The following is a 19,790-nucleotide window of genomic DNA, read 5'->3' as shown; positions in this document are numbered from 1 at the left end:
TCGCATCCATAAGTTGTGCTGCAGGTGGATTTGCTTCTTTAAGTGCTTTTTGCTGACACAGGGATATGCAGACTGTGGTGTGAAAAGTGAACTTACTCTTCTATGTGTAAAGATCACTTCTCAAGCAGACTCCTGCTCCCAAGCCAAACTCCTTTTGCTCACAATATTCTACCATATTAAAACTGTTGTCTTTATTTAACACCGAGTAACTCCATAACTACCATATCAAAACATACTTGATACTCATTTATCAACCACTTTTCCAACTAAGAGTCTTAACCCTACAAGAAATTCTATTTCTATCTTGATGTACCATGAATCTCAGGCTGGGCTTTGCTCCAGCAAAAGGCAGGCAGCACCACTTCTCTGTAGATTCACTGGAAAAGCACAGGAATGTTTCCTTCTGTCCAAGACTTGGAAGTTTTTCTTTACATAAGAAACCTAATCCAATCTGTTTTTTTTTTCCCACCACACTGCACTCAAAATAACATTCACTCCTGTTTCACCTAGAATCAAACTCTTGATCTCCAGGCCTCCCTAGAGATCTTTCCAGGCACTTTGGGTTGCCTCTTTTCTGCAAAGTGTGAGCAGGGAGAACACTCATGAACAGGGTCAAATATCATATATAGCTATTTTAAAAAATTACTTCTGCTTTTTTTTTTTTTTTTTTAAGTATTTTCTTAAAAAAACCCAGTTAATAGTTCAGAAAGGCAGGCCTGACCCTGCACTGGACTCCAAGCACCCAGAGCTCTACTTTTAGGTAAAGCCTCCTGAAGAACTGGAGTGATAATCCAGATCCTGCAGCCACCACTTACAGGACAAGTCCCATTGAAATGCACACTAGGATGCTGCAATTTTAAAACTGCTTCCACAGATAATGTTTTCCTAGACATTCAGAAAATTCTGGCAGATCTTCTGCCCACAAAAGCATGTCCAAAGAGCTGCTCATTTAGGGTGGGAGAGGGGCTCAAGCCCAAGTTCTGGATTTGCAGACCCAGGCACCAACCCTGCAAGTCTTACACACATAATTATCTTGAAAACTGAAATCCAAAGCAGAAGCAGCTGGGAGCAGGGCAGGAATTATCCTGCCTCTGCTGTGTAAATAATTTAGCGACCTTTTGAAGATTCAGGGAGAACTCTGCCCTCTCCATCTGTCACTGGCTCCCCAAGTGTTGCACACAGCAAGTGTTGTGTTTACATTTCCCACTGCCTCAGATAATCACCACTCTTTGTATAGTCATAAAATGAAGCAAATGCCCAAATACAGACTTTGAAGAGTTTGTTTACGTGAGTTTATCATTAGCTCAACAGTTTTCTGGTCCTGGCTGGTGGTGGCTCCTCCATCCTAAGTGGGTGTGCATGTCCAAGCAGTGGTCCTATGGAAGGGGCTGGCCATCCCTGGCAGCAGCTGTACCACCAATGAGCATAAGTCATGGACTGTCCACTGTTATTATTACATATCTAATTGCAACAAAGGCTTGTGAGCCTCCATCATGTCTTCTGGAAGAGTTCCAACATCTCTGTTGCCCATCTGAGATCTTAGGGAAAGGTCTAGGCCCCTTATGAAGGGGCCACGACTGCCTTTCCATTCTCCCCATGGCTTTCTCCAAAGGGCTCCTCATCTTTCTCTTTTATGGAGAACTTTTTCCTGAAGGCTTGTGTTAAGCTGGACGAAGAAGCCTTTCTAAACGTGGTAAGTCTCCTCCGAAAGTTGCCCCCTGAGAAGAAATAGAGAAGTGGGTCAAAGCAGCAGTTTGCAGCTGCCAAGGGGAGTGTTACCACAACCGATTTCTGTAGGTATATGGCATCCTCACAACTGGCATTCTTCAGCCGTAGCACGTGGAGGTGGACTGTACGCAGAACGTGGTACGGGGTGAAGCTCACCAGGAAGGTGGCTGTCACAATGATGATCATCCAGACCGCCTTCTTGCGGTTAGCCTGGTTCTTCTTCAAGGAATTTTTCAGTAAGGTCCTTATGATCATGGTGTAGCAGATAGTTATGACAATAAAGGGAATAATGAAACCCACAAATAGGGCAATAAAATCCAGGATCACAACTAGATTTGTCTTCTGAGAATCTTCTGGGGGTTCGAAGCACTTGGTCTTGTTGCCATGCTTGTACGTCCCATTTCGCAGGAAGGGAGCGCTTGTCAGGATGACAAAAATCCAGATGCCAACACAGACAAATTTAGCCTTCTTCTCCGTTACCAAATGGATGTTTTGGACTGGAAAAACAATGGCTATACAACGGAAGAAGCTCATGGCAGTCATGAAAAAAATGCTGCAGTACAGGTTGACGTACAACGCATATGAACTGACCCTGCATAGGAAGTCACTGAAGAACCAGTTCCCTTTGTGGACATAGTAGATGACACGCAGGGGCAGGGTGCATACGCAGAGGAAGTCGGACACGGCAAGGTTCAGCACGTACACCTGGAAGGCTGTCTTCTGCCGGTATGTTTTTATGAGGACGTACAGCACAACGCCGTTGCCAACAAAGCCCATAATGCTGATCATGGAGTAAAGTGTGGAGTAGACTCGGTTTCGGAAGTCGTCGATGGAGTGATGGCATGACAAGTTATCAAACAGCGCCATCATGGTGTCTGGCTGAGGCACCAATTCCACCTGGCAATGAATGTCAGGCCTAAGAATGAAAAACTCCAGTGAGTTATGTAAAGCAGCACACAAAAATAAAATTCCATTATTAAATAGGAGGAAAAACCTATCATAATTTCTCTTATACAGGAGAGAACAGCTAGGAAAGGCTGTGGTTCTGTACAGATCCATGTCATTGTAACTATCCACTCCTGCCACCTTTCTTAACGTGGCACCAACAACTGGTGACGCGACGATGAGGACTTGCGAAAATGTGAGTCTCAGTTCCAGTGGCACCCTTCTTCCACTGAATTACCAACTCCTCTCAAACTAACATAACTACTTGTGAAAACAGAGAGGAATAATGAAGGTGGCAGTAGCACTATGCAATTTAAAGTATAAAGACCAGATCTGGTCCCTACTGACTGTTCAGTCCTGCCTCTCCGCATCGCCTGGCAGACACTGCCTCCCTGCGCTCCACCTCCATGCCTGCCTGCGTAAGGACAGATCACTGCTAGAGAAGGCCTGCAAGGAGGTTTCTGAAACAGTAAACTGTTCAAAAAAACAAATTTAAAAAACCAAATCCTTTGCATTGAAGGTGGAAGATGATTCCAAGCCAAAGGCAGCTCAGTGCATGACCAGACACTGCTCAGCTCCCCAAATTCTGCATTGCTCTCCTCTACTCACAGGTAGCAGCATTTTTAAGCTTGCTTTGTTAATAAATATGTGTAATTACTAGCTTTGGAAAAGATATCACCTATTACATGTGGGGAACAGGAAGGATTGCTATAGCAAAGAGGATGCTGCAGGGCTCCAGTTTCCCTGGCATTGCTCCAGTGCCTGGCAGATGGAGGGGGAAGCTTCAGGGAGGCTCATGTCAAGAACAAATGTCTCGATCTGGAGACATCTCTACCATCAAGGTAACTCCCTAGCAAAGGGTTTCACCTTGAGTTTGCTTTTGCACATCGCTTTGATTTACACTAGCAGGTCTGGGGCTCTCCAGAGCAGTCAGACCCTGCAGCTAGGGAAGGTTTTCAGAGCTGCTCAGCCAGTCTTCTGTAAAATTGTATTGTTTCCTTTTGGTATTCATTTGAGTGCAGTGATACATGACGCTCTTAATATCGTAGAGCCGTAGAATGGTTTGGGTTGGAAGGGACCTTAACGATCATCCAGTTCCAACACCCCCGCCAGGGGCAGGGACACCTTCCACTAGACCAGGTTGCTCCCAGCCCCATCCAACCTGGCCTTGAACACTGCCAGGGAGGGGGCAGCCACAGCTTCTCTGTGAAACCTGTGCCAGTGCCTCACCACCCTCATGGTAAAGAGCTTCTTCCTAATACCTAACCTGAATCTCCCCTCTTTCCGTTTAAAGACATTACCCCCTCATCCTATCAGTACTCTCCCTGATAAAGAGTCACGTATACCCCTCACCCCCCCACCCCTTTAAGTACTGGAAGGCCACTCTAAGGTCTCCCTGGAGCCTTCTCTTCTCCAGGCTGAACAACCCCAGCTCTCTCAGCCTGTCCTCATAGGGGAGGTGCTCCAGCCCCCTGAGCATCTTCATGGCCTCCTCTGGATCCACTCAACAGGTCCATGTCTTTCTCATGCTGGGAGCCCCAGAGCTGTTCACATAGGCTGCAATAACAGGACTTAAAAAAACCCACGATGAAAGCAACAGCTGGGACAAGATCAGTTATGAGAACTCACACCATGCACATGCTCAAAGCTGATGTTAAATGGTATGTATGTATTAAAACCATCTGGCAGTGTTAGAGTCTGTGCCTCTCTCTGGGATTTACTGGGAGTTCAGAACCACACTTGTATGCTCAAGGCTTACAGGCTTCAGTCAAAATTCAGCTATTTGGGAGTTTCTACTCTTAAACCAGTCTTTCGATTATCTGCAATGCACAAAATACATTACAGGGAGGTGGCACAGATAGGAGAGGAGGCAAAATCCTGACACGAGAGGGTATTTTTTCCTCTTGGGCTGTTTGTGGACACGTAGGGGTGTGAGTGGCTGACCGCACAACGGCACAGTGAGGTCTTTGGCCAGAAGAGGCAGCCAAGACTCAGCACAGCTCTGCCCAACTGTCAAAAGCCATAGATCAGCACATTGTACATCACTTACAGTTCACCTTAGCTTGCATAAGTGAAGCTTGTCTAGCACTGCTCACTGCAAATAACCTATTAATCCGAGAGAGGCAGTGAGTTTGTAGCCATTCCTCTCACTGCCCCACAAATGCCACCTCTCAGCAGCCAGTTTCTGGCAAGATCCAGACCTCAGCCCCAGCTTGGATGGGTCTGGGCTCCTCACACATGATGGAACACCCAGAGCGGGTCTGAACACCACCAGACATCACTCCCGTGAGCTTCTTGTGGCTCCAGCCACTGCTCCTCTGCAAGGACCAGCCAGCAACACGGAGCTGCTGCCCCAGTGGAGTAGTGCAGAGACAGAGCTCTGGGTTCCCTGGGAGATGCTGAGAGATATAGCCTTCATCCCACACCATCCTCACTTGCCTGAGGTCTTTGCTTCAGACTGGAGGTTCAAGTTATGAAAAGTGCAACACTCCCATAATGTTTTAAAGTCTCCAAGATAGGGATAAAATTAAGCTTGCGGTAACATGGGGCCGATTTTAATCGATTGCTTGTGAGAGGCAGGGAGTACAGTATTCTGATAAAGTGCTGCATGACCCCCATTCCTTGTTTTTTATCTGTCAAGATAATCTGATGCAGGTGACAAAGCTCTTACAACCATTACTCTTATTGCTGCTTTCATGCCTAGCAAGCAGACCTGCCAAGCAAAATGCTGCCATGCTCTGCACTGCACAAACACATGGAGATTGGTGGCTCAATTATTGCATGAAAACTCACACAGGTAAGATCTCTGTGCTTACCAAGGCATTGTATATTAGTTCTTTCTCAGGCACTAAAAAAAAAAATATCAAAACACAAACAAGATGTCTGAGTTTAAGAGGCTGGAATGATCTCTTTTGCATGTTGAGGCTTTTCCATCTGCCTGCACCTCCAGGCAGTTATCACCAGTATGAAGAAGGAGCAGAAAATGGGACAAACTAGGCTGCATGGCAAACCCAGTGGATGGGATGTTTTGCCTAAAAGCAGTAACATGATGTAACGCTCAGAGAAGGCAGAGGCTGCAGATGGAGAAGTGCACGGGAGCACTGGAGGAACTGGGCAGAACCTGCGTCTCCCAACAGCAGGTTTTGGGTTGGGTTCCCATGTGCCTTTTGAGTGGCGTGAAGCAAGATGTGTGCCTGCAGAAGGTACTGCTGTCTTCCTGCCACACGGATTTCTCCCACCTTCTGCCAGTTTAGCTATCCTGCCTAAGACACAACCGAGAGCTACTGGGAAACATCTCAGCCCATCATTTGCTTGTTAGATAAACTTCCTTATTTAATATTTATGCCTACTTCTGCACACTTCTTACATGGCATTGAGCTGGATTATAAACTTTTTGCCTCTTTGTGGACTAAATTTCAGGTTTTCAGCTGCTATTCTTAAAGACATTAGCAGAGAGTGAACAACCATGTGAGGTATCTGTCTAAAAGCCAACAGAGACCTGTTATTTATTATATTTCTAAACATGATTTTAAATGTCTTTTATAACCAAAGGGAAAACTGATGATTACAATACCAAAGCGGATACAGTACAGATACTGCTAATTTGTAAGAGAGCTCCACACCTAGAAATGTATCTGTAAAACCCAAAAAACTACCACAAAATACTATTTCCTGGCTGAGGCTTTACACCAGGTTTGCATCCTGAATTGAAGACAAATACCACTTCTGCCACTTTTTATTTGTATACTCATGGATCGCAGAAGAATTTATTTACATGGTAGTGAATTCAGCTAGTTAGGAATGTACACAAGCAAGAGGGAGCAGCTAGGAAAAGCATCCCAAGCTAAGCAAAACCCTGTACAACTGTTCTTTTCAAGCCTCATGCAGCACAGCTGGATTTATAGCTAGTCCTAAGGAGGTTGCAGTAAATTTTATTACAAGATCCAAAAGCACAGCACCAAGGAAGATACTACCACTTGTTTCAAGCACAGAGGTAAAGGGCTGCCGGTGCTCAGGAATGCTTGGTGGGAGAAGCATCGCAACCACCTCACACCTTCACAACCAGCTCCCTTCTGCCCGGCGAGCAGAGCCCAGGCCCCGAAAGCAGAACAGAACTGGGAAGCCTATTACCCGCCCGGCTCAGCGGTGACGGTCCCACCGAGCCCCGCGGGCACCTCAGCCCTGTTCCCGCCCCGCGGCTCCCGGGCGCACCGCGGGCAACGCCCACCCCCTCGGGTAAACCCCAACGAGGACTTACCGGAGCCGAGCCAAGCACCCACCGCTACCCCCACTGCCCCCTCCGCCGCCCTTAAACCGGGCCGCGCCCTCGCCCCGCCCGTCGGGCCCGCCCCTTGGGCTCGCCCCCCGGGCCCCGCCCGCCGGCTGCAGCTCCCGGGACTGGGGGAACTGGCGGCTTCGCGCTTTTCGCCGGCTGCTGCAGCGGGGCGGCCCGGCCGGGGAAGGCAGTTGTCCGGGCCGGGACGCCTCCGTGCGCCTCCCGCAGCCGGGAAGAAACCTCCGTCCCCATCTGCGTCCCCGGTTCCTGGGACCTGCCTGGTGCTGGCGGTCCCTGGCGCAGCCTTGTCCGCCTCCTTTTCCATGAGCGGGTGGTGTGAGCCGCGACCCCAGGTGAAGAGAGACCCACATCACCACGGCTTTTACGCGGTGCTGCGTGGCTGAGTGACTGCTCGGCCGAATGTTGAGTTATTTTTTCTGCCCCAGCTCTGTTTTGAAGGCTTGTTTTGGAGCTTCTGTAGACCTACTTGCTCTCTAGGTGGGTTACGACAGGCTGGCTGCACGGTCCACCCAGGTGAGATCCAAAGTGGTGAAGCACATGGCTGGGAAACAGTGGTAGCAAGTGCAAATGGGGCAACCTCAGCTGCACACCAACAGTGGGACAGGAAGTTCCCCAGTAAAACCCTGGCATGCTTGGCAGTGCCAAGCTCTGTGGGCTTCTGCTCTTTTCACCTCCTGGCAAGTTCGCTCCAGAAAAATCCCCACCTACACGCTGAGGAGCCTCCTAGCACTTTGCTGCTCACCTATTTAAAAAATGGAGGTCACGCACAGATGTGCTCTGTGCTGACTTCTAGTTGTGTTGGACCGATATCTGCACCAAAAGAGATTTTTTCCTGCACTCAGGGGCAATCTTTGCCCCTACACTGTCTGGGAAGTGGTAGCATCACCCCGCTTTCTGCAGAATCGGGGTTCCTGAAGGTACAGCTAGGGCGATCTTGACCATTGACACCAGCAGAGCTCTTTGGGCCGTCCCTGCAGCATTGTCAGCCCTTCAGCCCCAGTGTTCATGCTCTCGGCAGGCAGACCCCTTCCAAGCCCTTCCTTGGAACAGGAAGCTCATGCAGAGACGCTGCAGTGGCCAAGGAATAGCTCTTGACACTCATATGGGGCCCGAAAAGGTGATTTTCTTCCATGTGATCCCAGCTGACCTCTGCTGACCTTTAGATTCTCATGGGAAATAACCATATAGAGTAAATACACTTCCTCAGAATTAAGGATTAACCACCAAAATGTCAGGCACAAAAAAAAAAAAAAAATAGTAATTACAAAGAGATCCTGTAAATGCCACTCTCTGCTCATGGGACTTGCATCTCTGCACGTTCTCCTGTTCCCACGGCACCTCTGTGGCGTGGAGGTCACGTGAAGGGACCCCTCCCTGCCTGTCTGTGCCCCCGTGCAAGGGTCCCCAAGGCTGCTCCTGTCCACGGCCCATTTTCTGCTCTGCAGGACATCCCACACTGTGATTTAGGGGTGCTAAGGGTAGGAAGGAAACATTCCCGCTATAAGGCTTCCTCTCCCCACTTGGCATGGGTGGAACCCCACCACAGCCTAAGGTGCTGGGGAGTGATGGGGCAAATGGGGAGGAAGGCGTGCGGGGAGAGGGAGAGTGATTACTTCCAGCCCTGCTTCTCATGTGAGCCCCTCAGACCCCGCTGCCTCTGTTCAGGGGTCGGCACGGCCCGTGGCCCTTTCCAGAGGGAAGGGCTTGATGAAGTTCTTCTAGCTCTTTGCTTTCTTGTAGGCTGCTTCTACGTCTTCAGTTCTGGCACCACAGTGGGTGATAACATTAAAAAAAAACCCTACAGATGGTTGGGCAGTGACATCCATGCTCCAGGGCTTCCCAAACCCTCCTTTTCTTATTAACAGGGAGTAGATCCCAGGTCAGTGTCAGCTGGGTGAGTGCCAGAGCCTTGGCCTGGGGCAGAGAACAGGGCCAGCAAGAGCAACGCAGAGGCATGTGGGTGCAAAGGGCTGAGCGTGGCCCCATGCCAGCGCCAAGGTGGGGAGATGGCACCCAGGTGCTGTGCTGGGAGAGCTGGAAGGGTGCAGAGCTGAGCAGCCGCTGGGGAAGGCTCCTGGAGAGTGCTGATTACACATTTTGCCACCTTGAACCTTTTAAAGAAATGGTTTAGAGTTAAATAAATGCCACCATGTCAATAAACTCATTATTGCTCTCTAGGAATGAACCACAAATAAGATCCACAGCACACTGGAGCCTGCTCTCATGGGAGATAGGGGGATGATGGTCTCTTTGAAGACTGTGTTATGGCAGGTTCTGCCTGGGCTGCACATTTTGGTTTTGTACTTGTGTTTTATTTGAGTGTCACAGCACTCAGCCACTGCAAGCTGCTGTTCACCATGCTCTTATTCTCCCTTCTTCACTGTTTTACCTTGCATAGTGAAAGCAAAGGCTTGGAAATGGGCTGAATACAATGACAAAGCCCTTGTCCACCTGGCACTGGAATTATGGACTCATTGCAGACCCATTACAGGAGGTTTCACAGTACCAAGCATTGCAGCTGTGCCTGCTCCCTCCAGCTGCCATGCCAGGTCTTTTCTTTCTTTTTTGCTTGCTTCTCTTCTGCTCTGGTGTGTTGCAGAAAGTTTTCCTGCTGCCGAACCCAGCAATTTCCACTTCTATTGTGGGTCCTTGGCACCTTCTCATACCCAGAACAGTGCAGACTTGCAGAACTTTCAGACACCAGAAATTTCAGACAAAGACGTGGTGCTATGGAGGTGGCAGTTCCTTTTTGCACCACTCCCTATGAACAGTGAAGGTGTGTGAGAAGTAAATACACCTCATCCATCTGCCCTTCCTGAGAGCCTTCCCTGCTTTCCTTGCCCACCCCATGCACAGAAAAGCCTGCCCGCCTCCCAAGAGCCACTTGGCAGAATATTAGGAACAGTCGAATCATAGGATCACAGGATAATTCAGGTTGGAGGGGACCTCAGGAGAGCTCTAGTCCAACCTCCTGCTCAAACCAGGCCAGGCCAGGTCGCTCAGGGCTTTATCCCACCTGGTCTTGAAGACTTTCAAAGGATGCAGGTCCGAAGTCCAAGACATTGCATCGCCTGCAATCTCCTACACTGTGAACCAGTTCTGCAGTTTGCTTTAGTTGTGCTGCACATGTTGGTATTACTCCATTCTGCCATTCCTTCTGCTTTTTTTGGTACCTTTTTTTTTGCTATTTCTTCTGCTTTTTGCTACTCAGTTTTGCTATTCCTTCTTTCTTTTGCTGTTCCTTCTTTTCTGCTGTTTATGCTCAAGAACAGGAAGATTTCTAGTTACAAGGTCAGACTGAGGTTGGTATCAGTGAGGCTGCTGGTGCTCCCTATGTGCTGGCAGATGAGGCAGAGTTTTGGCATGGGAAGTGTTTCCTCACTGGATTCCAAAGAGGAGGTTGAAGTGCAGCTCTTGTACAATGAGGCCAAGAAGACACATGGTATTTGATGGGGGCCAGGCATGAAAACTAGGGGCAGGAGTGGCGTACTCACTGAATATGGAAACACTGTGAGGAACAGGATGAAACCTTTTGTCCTCTGGGATGGGTAGCTGGAGGGACACCTCCACGCACCACAGGGACCTCCACACTTCAGGAAAAGGCTGGATTCATGGCACACAGACCCAACACCCTGAGAGAGGACAAAGCAGACTGCCACATGGGATGGCTGGCACTGCTTGGTGGAACAGGCCATGGTGACTCTGCTCTCCCACAGTTTGTGTCAGTGCTGAGTGCTTCAGGGAAACGCCATCAGTGTCGTGTCCTTTGCACACCACACAAGGTCACCTCCTTGCTCTTCTTCCCCTGCTTGGTTTGTTAGAGCCTTCCTGTAAGCTGGAGACCCATCAGGTTAGGAGAATGAGGTTATACATTAAGTCTCATGAGTGATTTGGCTTGCAGAATTAGCCCAGGCAGACAACGAGGATGGGGAGGCTTTAAGAAGACCAGGTTCATGACGTGGAGCATGAAAACCCATTCTTAGAGGCTGAGGATGGGTCAGGAGAAGAGGGACTGGGGTCTGTAGTGTGGGTGTGCTGTGATGAGTGTGGAGAGTAATTAAGAGAAGGTAGCAGGATCGAGGATGGTTTTGTTTAGTGCAGCAGCTGAGATTACACTTGTGTCCTGAGGGGAGAGATCCTGCTTAGACAGGGGAGCTCAAAGAAACGAGGGCTGGAGAAAACGTAAGAAACTAAATTCAGGGCAACATAAAGCAGAGGAGGACGAGGCAGGAGCGATAGGCAAAAAGAAAGCTACAGGAGTTGAGACTGTGCAAAACCACACAAGACAGCAACAGAGTCTGAAAGAGGAGGTAAGCCCCTAATAACTTGCATGATGGGGGTGGGGATGGGATGAAGGCTGGAGATAAAGACAGAAAGAGGAAAGAAAAGAGTCGTAGGGTGTTTTGGGAGGGGCATGGAGGTCAGCAAGACAAGGAGGGCTTCACTTCAAGATTTGGGACTGGGCAAAGGTAGCTGTAACCTGCCATTTCACTTCTAATGTGGTGTAAAGTGATTTTTTTGCTCTCCTTCAAAGTCACTAGAAGTCTGAGCTAATTAAGTGACAGTTTGAATTCTAGCTATGCTAGGGAGCCAGCCACATTTTGGAAGGGATCATATAGCTACGTTAATGACACACACATGCCGAGTGATGACACAGGTGTTGCTGCCACTCCCCGTATGTCAGCAGATCTTCCAGTACTTCACCAGAGGAACTTGCCTAGATACATTTTGCCTCAGGGAAAGATTTTCACTGATATAAAGGTGATTATTAATTAAGAACAACACAAATTTTAGTGGCTTGCTAGACATCTGGAGGCTGAAGATTTGTTGTTAGTGCTTAATAAGAACAATTTGATGCTTAGGCTGCAAATCAGTCTGATTCCCTTTTCACAGGACAATAGGATAAGGCACAATTTGGGGGTGTGTGCTTTGGAGATCTGTCTGGGATAATCAGAATCTGGAAAAAGCCTGATCATGCTTTAGAGCTAAGGTAAGTTGCCACTCAGCACTGGCTGACCCTCCATTGCCTTCTCCTCCTGGATCCCCAAACGCCTGCAAAAGCTCTTCAGCTTTGGCAACAACTTTCACAGTGGCTATTGAAGAAGGAGAAATCACAAAAGCATTTCATAATAAAGCAAACATCCTTTTAACATGTTCTTGTTTCTTTCCTCTCCTGGGACTTCCTAAAATAGGTTGTTTCTCTTTGAATCTTGTGTGAAAAGGGTGGTAATCTCAACTTTCAGTTCAGACTTTTTCAAAGTTATTTAGCACAGGCTGGACCATGTGACACTGGGGGAGAATGACCAGCGGCAACTTCATCTGCCAGATGCACTTTATAGAGAAAAGTGTGACCATGGTGATTCCTGAGATTGAGGATGGAGACCTGGGTGCAGCTCTGCCTGCTCTCACCTTGCTGGACTTGAGCCAGCGCTAACCTGGAAAGTGCATAGCTGCAGGCCCTGTGCTCTGCCAGGGGAAGACTCATCAACACTGGCACATCCTTCTCTTGACGGTGAAATAAAGCACATGAGGAAAGCAGGGGAAAAAAAAGAAGGAATGGGGCATGGAAAGCTTTTGGTGTGGGTTAATGAAGGGAGCACACTGGTATGGTGGTCCTGGAACTAGCAGATGTGGGGGGCACCATTGCGAAGGGATTGGAAGGTTGCAGAGAAATGGAAGGTTTGGAGGCATCGCCCAAAGTGTGAGAGATGTGCAACAGTTTCCTTGCCTTGATGCGTGACAGCCTGTAGTCATTCTGAAACATGCGGCTTTTGCTTCACACCCGCTGCTCAGCCAGGCCCATCCCCTCTGTTTCTGAGCATTGGCGAGCCCGGAGTCAGCTCCCAGGTTAGCTGAGTCAGTGTGTCTGGGTGGCAGAAAACCACACCAAGAAATTATGGTATCAGTGGCCGGAGTCAGATGGGTATGCCTTCCTCCTTCTTCGTCAAGCTCACAAATGCGACACCTTATTTGGAAAAGTAATTTCTGCTTCTTGCCAAGGATATGCAATCCCTTTTCTGCTCTGCTTTTGCTATAATGGTTCCTGTGAAAGCCCCCATCCAGTGGGACGTGTTTCTCCAGGGCACCATCCCCGATTGTCACCTAGACTTTGTCTTAGTTTGTTCTCTGGACCTGGCACAGAGACTTGATGTCGCAGTTCCAGCACCAGCCCTGTCTTCCACTTGATTTTTAGGGACTGATGTTAATATGTGTGGCCCATACTGGCAGCTGCAAGAAGCTGCTCCATCCCAGCCGTAGGAGACCAATGAAGCTTCCCAATCCCCTGATTTCTGTGGGAGAAGAATGGAGCTGGGGAATTCTGTGAAGAAAACCTCAACTGTTGTCACTCTCTCAGATCATGATGTTGTTGATCATAGCCCACTGCAAACAGAACCTTTTTAACAAGCTGCTGTAGAAATGAGGGCCAAGAGAAGATGCAAACCTGTGAGAGATGGTACAACATTTTCATCCCTAATTATAATTTTTTGGAATAAAATACTTGCTCTCCTGAGATAAATGAAATAAATTACTACCAGAAATGAGTGCAAGAACATCGTTCAGATAATCCCAACATTGCTAACCTAAATATTTGGAGAATTATGTTATTCTTTCACAGGCACAAATCTGTCTTCGCAAAAGGAGGCAGTAACGGGAATGGCTGACTAATCTGGAAAATGATAGAAATCATCAGCCAGGGAACAATGTTGTTTCCGTTTCCTCGAAGAAGAGAGGGTTCAAGTGGTTTCCACTCAAAACGCAAACCAAAAGGTGAGACTTCGTGCTGCCTTTTCTGAGAAGTGAAGCAGAGCACGTGGCCCCTGCCGAAGAGGTACGGGTATGGGCACAGGTATGGGGCTGACCACGCTGCCCCGGCCTCCCCAGGGTGCTGCAGCCAAAGTGCTTCATGGTGTTCCTGCAGCTGGGTGCACTTCCACTATCCCCTAGATTGATCCACACCTGGGTTTGGAGGGGTCTTTGGCACAGGGAGCAGTAATTTTGGGGTCTTCTGCCAGTTGAAATTTCTGGAAGTAGGGCTTTCAGGGACCCTTTAACCTGCTCTGATTCTTTCACCTTGTGTACAATGAAAGGATGGGCTTGTCAGGCCAAAACTCCAGACAAGGACTGAGAGAGATCCTTTTACTGTGCTTCAGCTGGTGAGGGACCTCAGCAAGCCATAAGAACTGGTCGATGTGAAATTGGCTGATCACACTCCATACAAGTACACAACATATATGTTTGTAAAAGAGAAGGTTTGTATTTTTACTTTGCTGTGGGCATGATGAGATTGGCTTTACCAGATGCTGAACAACTCCAGTTCTTGCTGTCTTCGATGGCAGGCAGGGATTCCCGGCATCTTGCAGGCTAGCATCCTAAGTCTATTGTGTGGTTAACCACCTTAGAAAAGAGAAAAGTTAAAGAAATCATGAAGACTTTTGGACTGCTGTTTGGAAAAGCTGTGTTTCACTGGTTTTTGTTTTGTTTTTTTTTTATGGTTCCAGCATGTCAACCTGTAATAAATAGAATAGCCACACTGTTAGGAGTTGCTGTCCTGATAGAGCCAATTGCTGCTTCCTCTTCCTGTTTTGTACATGTAGCAAATGTAGATGGGGGAGATAGATAGAGCTTTCTTTAAACTGCATCTCCAGTATGTCACAAGTCACACTATGGACATACCAGTCAAGAAATGAGAAACGTTTGGTGTTGCTTTGTGGATGACGTTTTTGGGCAAAAGCAGCAGAACATTTTCCTGTGCCTGGAGGGTCCATTTATCAGGAGCTGGGAAATTATATTAATCCCCCTGGTTTTGTTAGAACTGATATGAAATCTGTATTCTACTCAAATCTGTCCAAAGTATTCTATCATTCTAATATTTTTTTTCCATAATAGGACAGACCTAAGGTGCATTTATTGGCCCTTTGATGGGAACTGATCATAAGAGTTTATGCAGGTCAGCAGTGACTTTAGGCTTCATAATCTGGGTTACTGCGAGTCTGTCCAGGTCACAGAATCATACAGAATGTTAGGGGTTGGAAGGAACCTCAAAAGATCATCTAGTCCAACCATTTTACTTTCAAACTGACAATAGTCTGTGCTTTGATTTTCTAGTTTTGTTTCAGATACTGACACTAACTTTATTACTTCTTACCACTTCTTTTTTTTTGTAAAAAATATTGTGACATACAGATTTTTAAAAATAAAAAAAGTCTATCAGATTTTTTGTTACAGTTTTTTTCCCCACCCACAATAATGTAGTAGCATTTTAATTCTCTGTTGTTCATTTATTTGATAGCAGACTTTTCTGGTTACATAAACTACCCGGGTTCTTCTTCTCTGGGAGATGAGAAAACACATCACTGGAAAATTCAACAGTACACAAGAAAACATTCCTCTCAGAGAAATTTTGCTTTAATCTTCTTTTGGAAAGTAATCCAAATAGCCATAAATAGTATATGCAAGTTGACTTTCTCTTTTTGGAAAGGGAATGGAATAAACATCATGAAAATATGTGAATTTTTGGCATCAAAATTATTTCAGGGCTTGTAGCACTTGGATATTTTTTAAGATCTAAACCGAAAGGCAAATTCAAGCGCATTGCTGAATCTTAACATTGATAACAGAGACACTTCACAACTAACTAAACGCATATTTATCTACTGCATCATTTGATATACATTGCTGTTAGGTATATGAGGATGGCCAGATAATTATCTATGACACAATATAAGTCAAGTAAATTACCACAGAACATCAGAGATCATGTTAATCTTCCTAATTTCTTAGGAAATATCCATCAGGATACAAACCCCTGCCTTTCAACAGAACAGTTCCATGTGCGTGGAAACCAGACCCAGATTTTCCGTAGCGCTAGACTGGCTCATGCTCGGGCAGCTTCAGGGACTGACTTTAACATGGTGCTCAGACCCCCACAGTCCGTGTGCTCTATCTTCAGGAGGCATCCAGGGTGCCAGTCAAGCCCAGGAGCTACCCGAGTCTCCTCGGGGGCTGCTGGAGAAGGAGCCCTGCACACCAGTGGAGATGGCTGGCCACATCCCAGGGCCCAGCCCTGGAGCTCTGCAGCGACCAGCACTTTATGATTTACACCTCTGGATAAGATTGTTTAAAATAGCTCGATTTTCCAAGTTTATTTATTTATTTTTTTTTTAAATTAAGAAGAAATACCGGGTCAGCTAGAACCTTCACAATTAATCTTTACTGATCAAACATACGCTGCCATGGGCTTAACCGCTTAATTACTTCCTTTATCTGCCAGCATCTCTTCATTTTATCAAGGTTGCACCTATGCTCATCTGTTCTCATCACAGTTTCACCTTAGAAAGACCTGGGGAACATGAGGATATGACTGGCTAAGCTGGCTCCCAGGAGAAAACTCATTCTTCAACTCCTACACATTAAGTACCAGGACAACCCATGGCAAATAGCCTGGTGTGCCTAGAAGCATTGTGCACAGAGATGATTGTGCCCCACTGTAGATGCTGGGAAGAGAGGCCAGTTGTCCCCTGTGGGTGTAGGTCACTACATGACCAGGACAGTCAGCCACGCGAAGAGGATTTGTAAGCATCCTGCTTGCCTTAAGCAGGGGCTTGGGGAAAGAACGTGGGAGCAGAGCTGTGGTGTCCAGCCTTCCATGTGCATGTGTGTGTGCACATGCATGCTAGTCCACAATGTGGCATTAGCATGAGCTTGAGGGAGCATCACCATGTTTCAGAAGGGTCATCACACGTCTGTTCTTCTGGCTTTCAGAAACTTTGCAGGCACTCCACACCTGAGACCTATGGGATTGCCAGGGAGCAGGGACAGGGGTACTTTTGGGACAAAGGCAGGGCTCTAGGTGACGAGCCAGCATCCTTTTGCTGCAGCATTATATTGCTTTGTGGTGTGCCAACTTACAGAACAGCTTCTGTTGCTGCAATCTATGCTGTGACTGTGTGCACTGGCTGTGCAGGGGTCTCTGCTGTTTCATTTGACACTTCCCTTTTTTTAATTTGCACTTACCACAATGCTTTCTGTGGCAGACCTTTAAATGAAGTGAGTAGTTAAAGTCCTGTATCCATAGCTTCTGTACTCTGATCTCAACTTGTGGCAGACCTGGAAGAGAGAACAGCTTCACTGTTTTGTGCATCTTTCTTGTTATTTCTTCTTAAGATAATATCCCTTGATTTCCAGACTATATTTAGGTAGTATAAATAATATGTGTTGGGAGGATGATGCTGTTACTGACTGGTTCATACAAGGAAAGCCCCATGCATATGTCGAAGCTGAGATCACGGGTGGGGACCCTTGGAGCTCAGTAGTCCTGGGCTACCAACATTCACAAAAGAGTGAATGCAACTAGTATGAGCTGGAACCTGCATGAAGGGAGAGACAAATAAGATCTTTGAAGGATATAATTAAAAAAATAACAAAACTAACATAGCAAAAGCCCAACCAAGCTTTTGGATAAAGGAGAAAGCAGGCTGCAAGCTGTGACAACGGTTAAACACACACTTCCAAGCTGTGCAGTGGGTTTGTCAACCAACAAAAATGTCAGGGGAGCTAATGCTAACCCAAACAATGACCCAAACAACCAACTTTGAATCAAAGTAAACTGTAGCATATAACAGCAACATGGCAACAAATAAACATTTTGCCTAGTCTAATAATTAATGCAACGGTAGGATATGCAACTGCATTACGAGAATATAAATTAACAAAAATTGAGACATCTGTCATGAGAATGATGAACACAGATCATCAGATATGGAAAGTGATCTTGTTAAAATCACCAGAGGAAATAATATTAGAAATTTCCTGTTCTTTGAGCATTCAAGTGCTCATCTTGTTGTTTGGGTTTTTTTTTCTTTTTTTTTTTTTTTTTTTTCTTGTTGATTTAAAAGGAAAAATGTAAAGAGAAAACCCCCTGATGAATAATGACGTAATTAAGTAGGCTCTTTGTTCAAATCTGAGATTCAGATAAGGACCCGGCTTATCAGGAATCTGTGAAAAGATGCTCTTACAGCTACCGGTCTCCACCTACAACACTTTTGCATTTCTGCTTCTAGAACAGATCATGGAAGATATCACCAGGAAGTTTTATGAAATAGTGGAAGTTTGGGCTTTAATAGTTACATCCTCTTATTTCCTGAATGTCACTGGTGGAACTGCCTGAAAATAATTCACACTCTCAGTCAGAGAGGTGAGTTGCTTGGCATATACACCATGCTGAGATGCTTTTGCTCTTATCCAATTGTTATCCACTGCTTCAAAACTTCCCACACTTTTGTCCCATGTTTTCTGCTTGGATTTAATTAAGCGTGGTCTCAGCCCTCAAAAGATGTGCCTGATCATAAGCTTCTGATCAGCCCTGAAAGCACCTTCCCTGGCTGTGAAACAAGTCCTTCAATTATATAACCTGCTGCTCTCTGCGGCTGCTCTTATCTGATGTGCTGAGAAGTAGGCGCTTTTTTAAAAAAAAAAAATAAATAATCAACACTCAGTGGAGAAGGATGTGACTGTTTTTCTGCCATGACTCAACTGCCCTGTGCATTGCCACTGTCTGCAGGATGAAAAGCTGATTTTGGCTTTTACTGAGTGAGCTGTTATGTAAGGCACATATTTGTAGATTTAAGAATCCCTCTAAAATAGGAGAAAAATGGATGGAAGACGATCACACTTTTCCTTCCCTTGTGCTCCTCCTTGTTCAGTTCATGTGTAACTGCCAGTCCCTGGTTAAAAGGGCTGTTCTTCACTGGACCTAAATCCAGAGCATTCTACAGTAGGTGCCATGTAAGCCTCTGCCAATGGGCACCTGCAGGAGTTTTTGTGAACAGGTATTTGCTCAAAATCAGTGTATGCACCGATGTCACCCCAGCTGTAATTCTCTCACTGCTCTAGCGAAGGCAGCACTGCCTGTTCACCTGCAGTGCTCCTGGGAGAGAGCATCACCACTTGGTCCCCAGCTGAAAAGCCTGGCACTGGTGATGGGCTGCTAATGCTTGATGAGCACTCAGCGAGTGCTCTGTGGGGCACAAGCGTGTGGTACAAGCACAATCTCAAGCCTTTGTGGTAAAGAGGAATTGAGGAAATAATTGGGAAAAAAATTGTGAAATGATGTCTTTCACCTCCAGGGATCACGTAAAGCACAAAGCGGAGGGGACCGCATAACTTCTGTTGCGTATATGGTCCTGGGATAGACAACTGCAGCCTCCAAAGCCACCCATCAGGAACCTTCTACATGCGCTAAATTCACATCACACAGACTGCCTATATGGACAGACGTGAGATAACTTTCCATTGACTGCAATGGAAGACAGCTTGCTGTCCCAACAATGGAGCAAGGAGTTTCCTTCCAAACAAGTTTAAGCTCTGTTTAATACACAAGCTCAAATTGTCCTCTACAGACCACGCACATAAAATGCCATGAATATGCTCCAGAATAGAATAGTTCTGTTGGAAGGGACTTACAACGATCATCCAGTCCAACTGAAACTACCAGGACTCTTCCTCAGCTCGGTTAGGAGATTGCCAGTGTTTTCGGAGTGAACAATCTCAGCTCAGCTCCTCTTGGGCACCAAGTGCCAGGACTCTGCCTGTAAAGTGAAATAGTTACAAATTACACATGACTTTGCCAGTGTAAACTAAGCGTTATTTTTCATTCAGCAATGTTTTTAGTACCTGGATATTTTCACTAATCACTACACTCATACTAATCTAGTCCCATTGTTAAAAATGCTAATCACAGTTGTAGTTTTAGGACTAATCATTTCTTGTCAAACTACACTTGCAATATTTTTCAAAAAATTTTTTTCCTCTTCATTAATTA

At 46.5% G+C, this 19,790-nt stretch overlaps 1 protein-coding gene and 1 long non-coding RNA gene across 2 annotated transcripts; both read right to left on the bottom strand.

Annotated features, from left to right (window-relative positions):
• Positions 1 to 1,560: 1,560 nt before the first annotated feature.
• Positions 1,561 to 2,598, bottom strand: CYSLTR1 (cysteinyl leukotriene receptor 1). The gene has a single exon (XM_009956542.1). The coding sequence runs from the start codon at positions 2,596 to 2,598 to the stop codon at positions 1,561 to 1,563; it is 1,038 nt and encodes a 345-aa protein (XP_009954844.1).
• An 11,689-nt stretch (positions 2,599 to 14,287) lies between these two features.
• Positions 14,288 to 19,790, bottom strand: LOC147414897 (uncharacterized). Its single transcript, XR_015183785.1, has 3 exons — positions 19,433 to 19,790; positions 16,985 to 17,077; positions 14,288 to 14,365 (listed from the first exon to the last, which is right to left on the bottom strand). It is a non-coding gene; the product is annotated as an uncharacterized LOC147414897 (long non-coding RNA).

This window comes from Leptosomus discolor, chromosome 9 (genome assembly GCF_034619465.1).
Source record: "Leptosomus discolor isolate bLepDis1 chromosome 9, bLepDis1.hap2, whole genome shotgun sequence".
Taxonomy (NCBI): Eukaryota; Metazoa; Chordata; class Aves; order Leptosomiformes; family Leptosomidae; genus Leptosomus; species Leptosomus discolor.
Note: the sequence above shows the minus strand (reverse complement) of the source record. Positions and strands in the feature narration are given on the sequence as shown.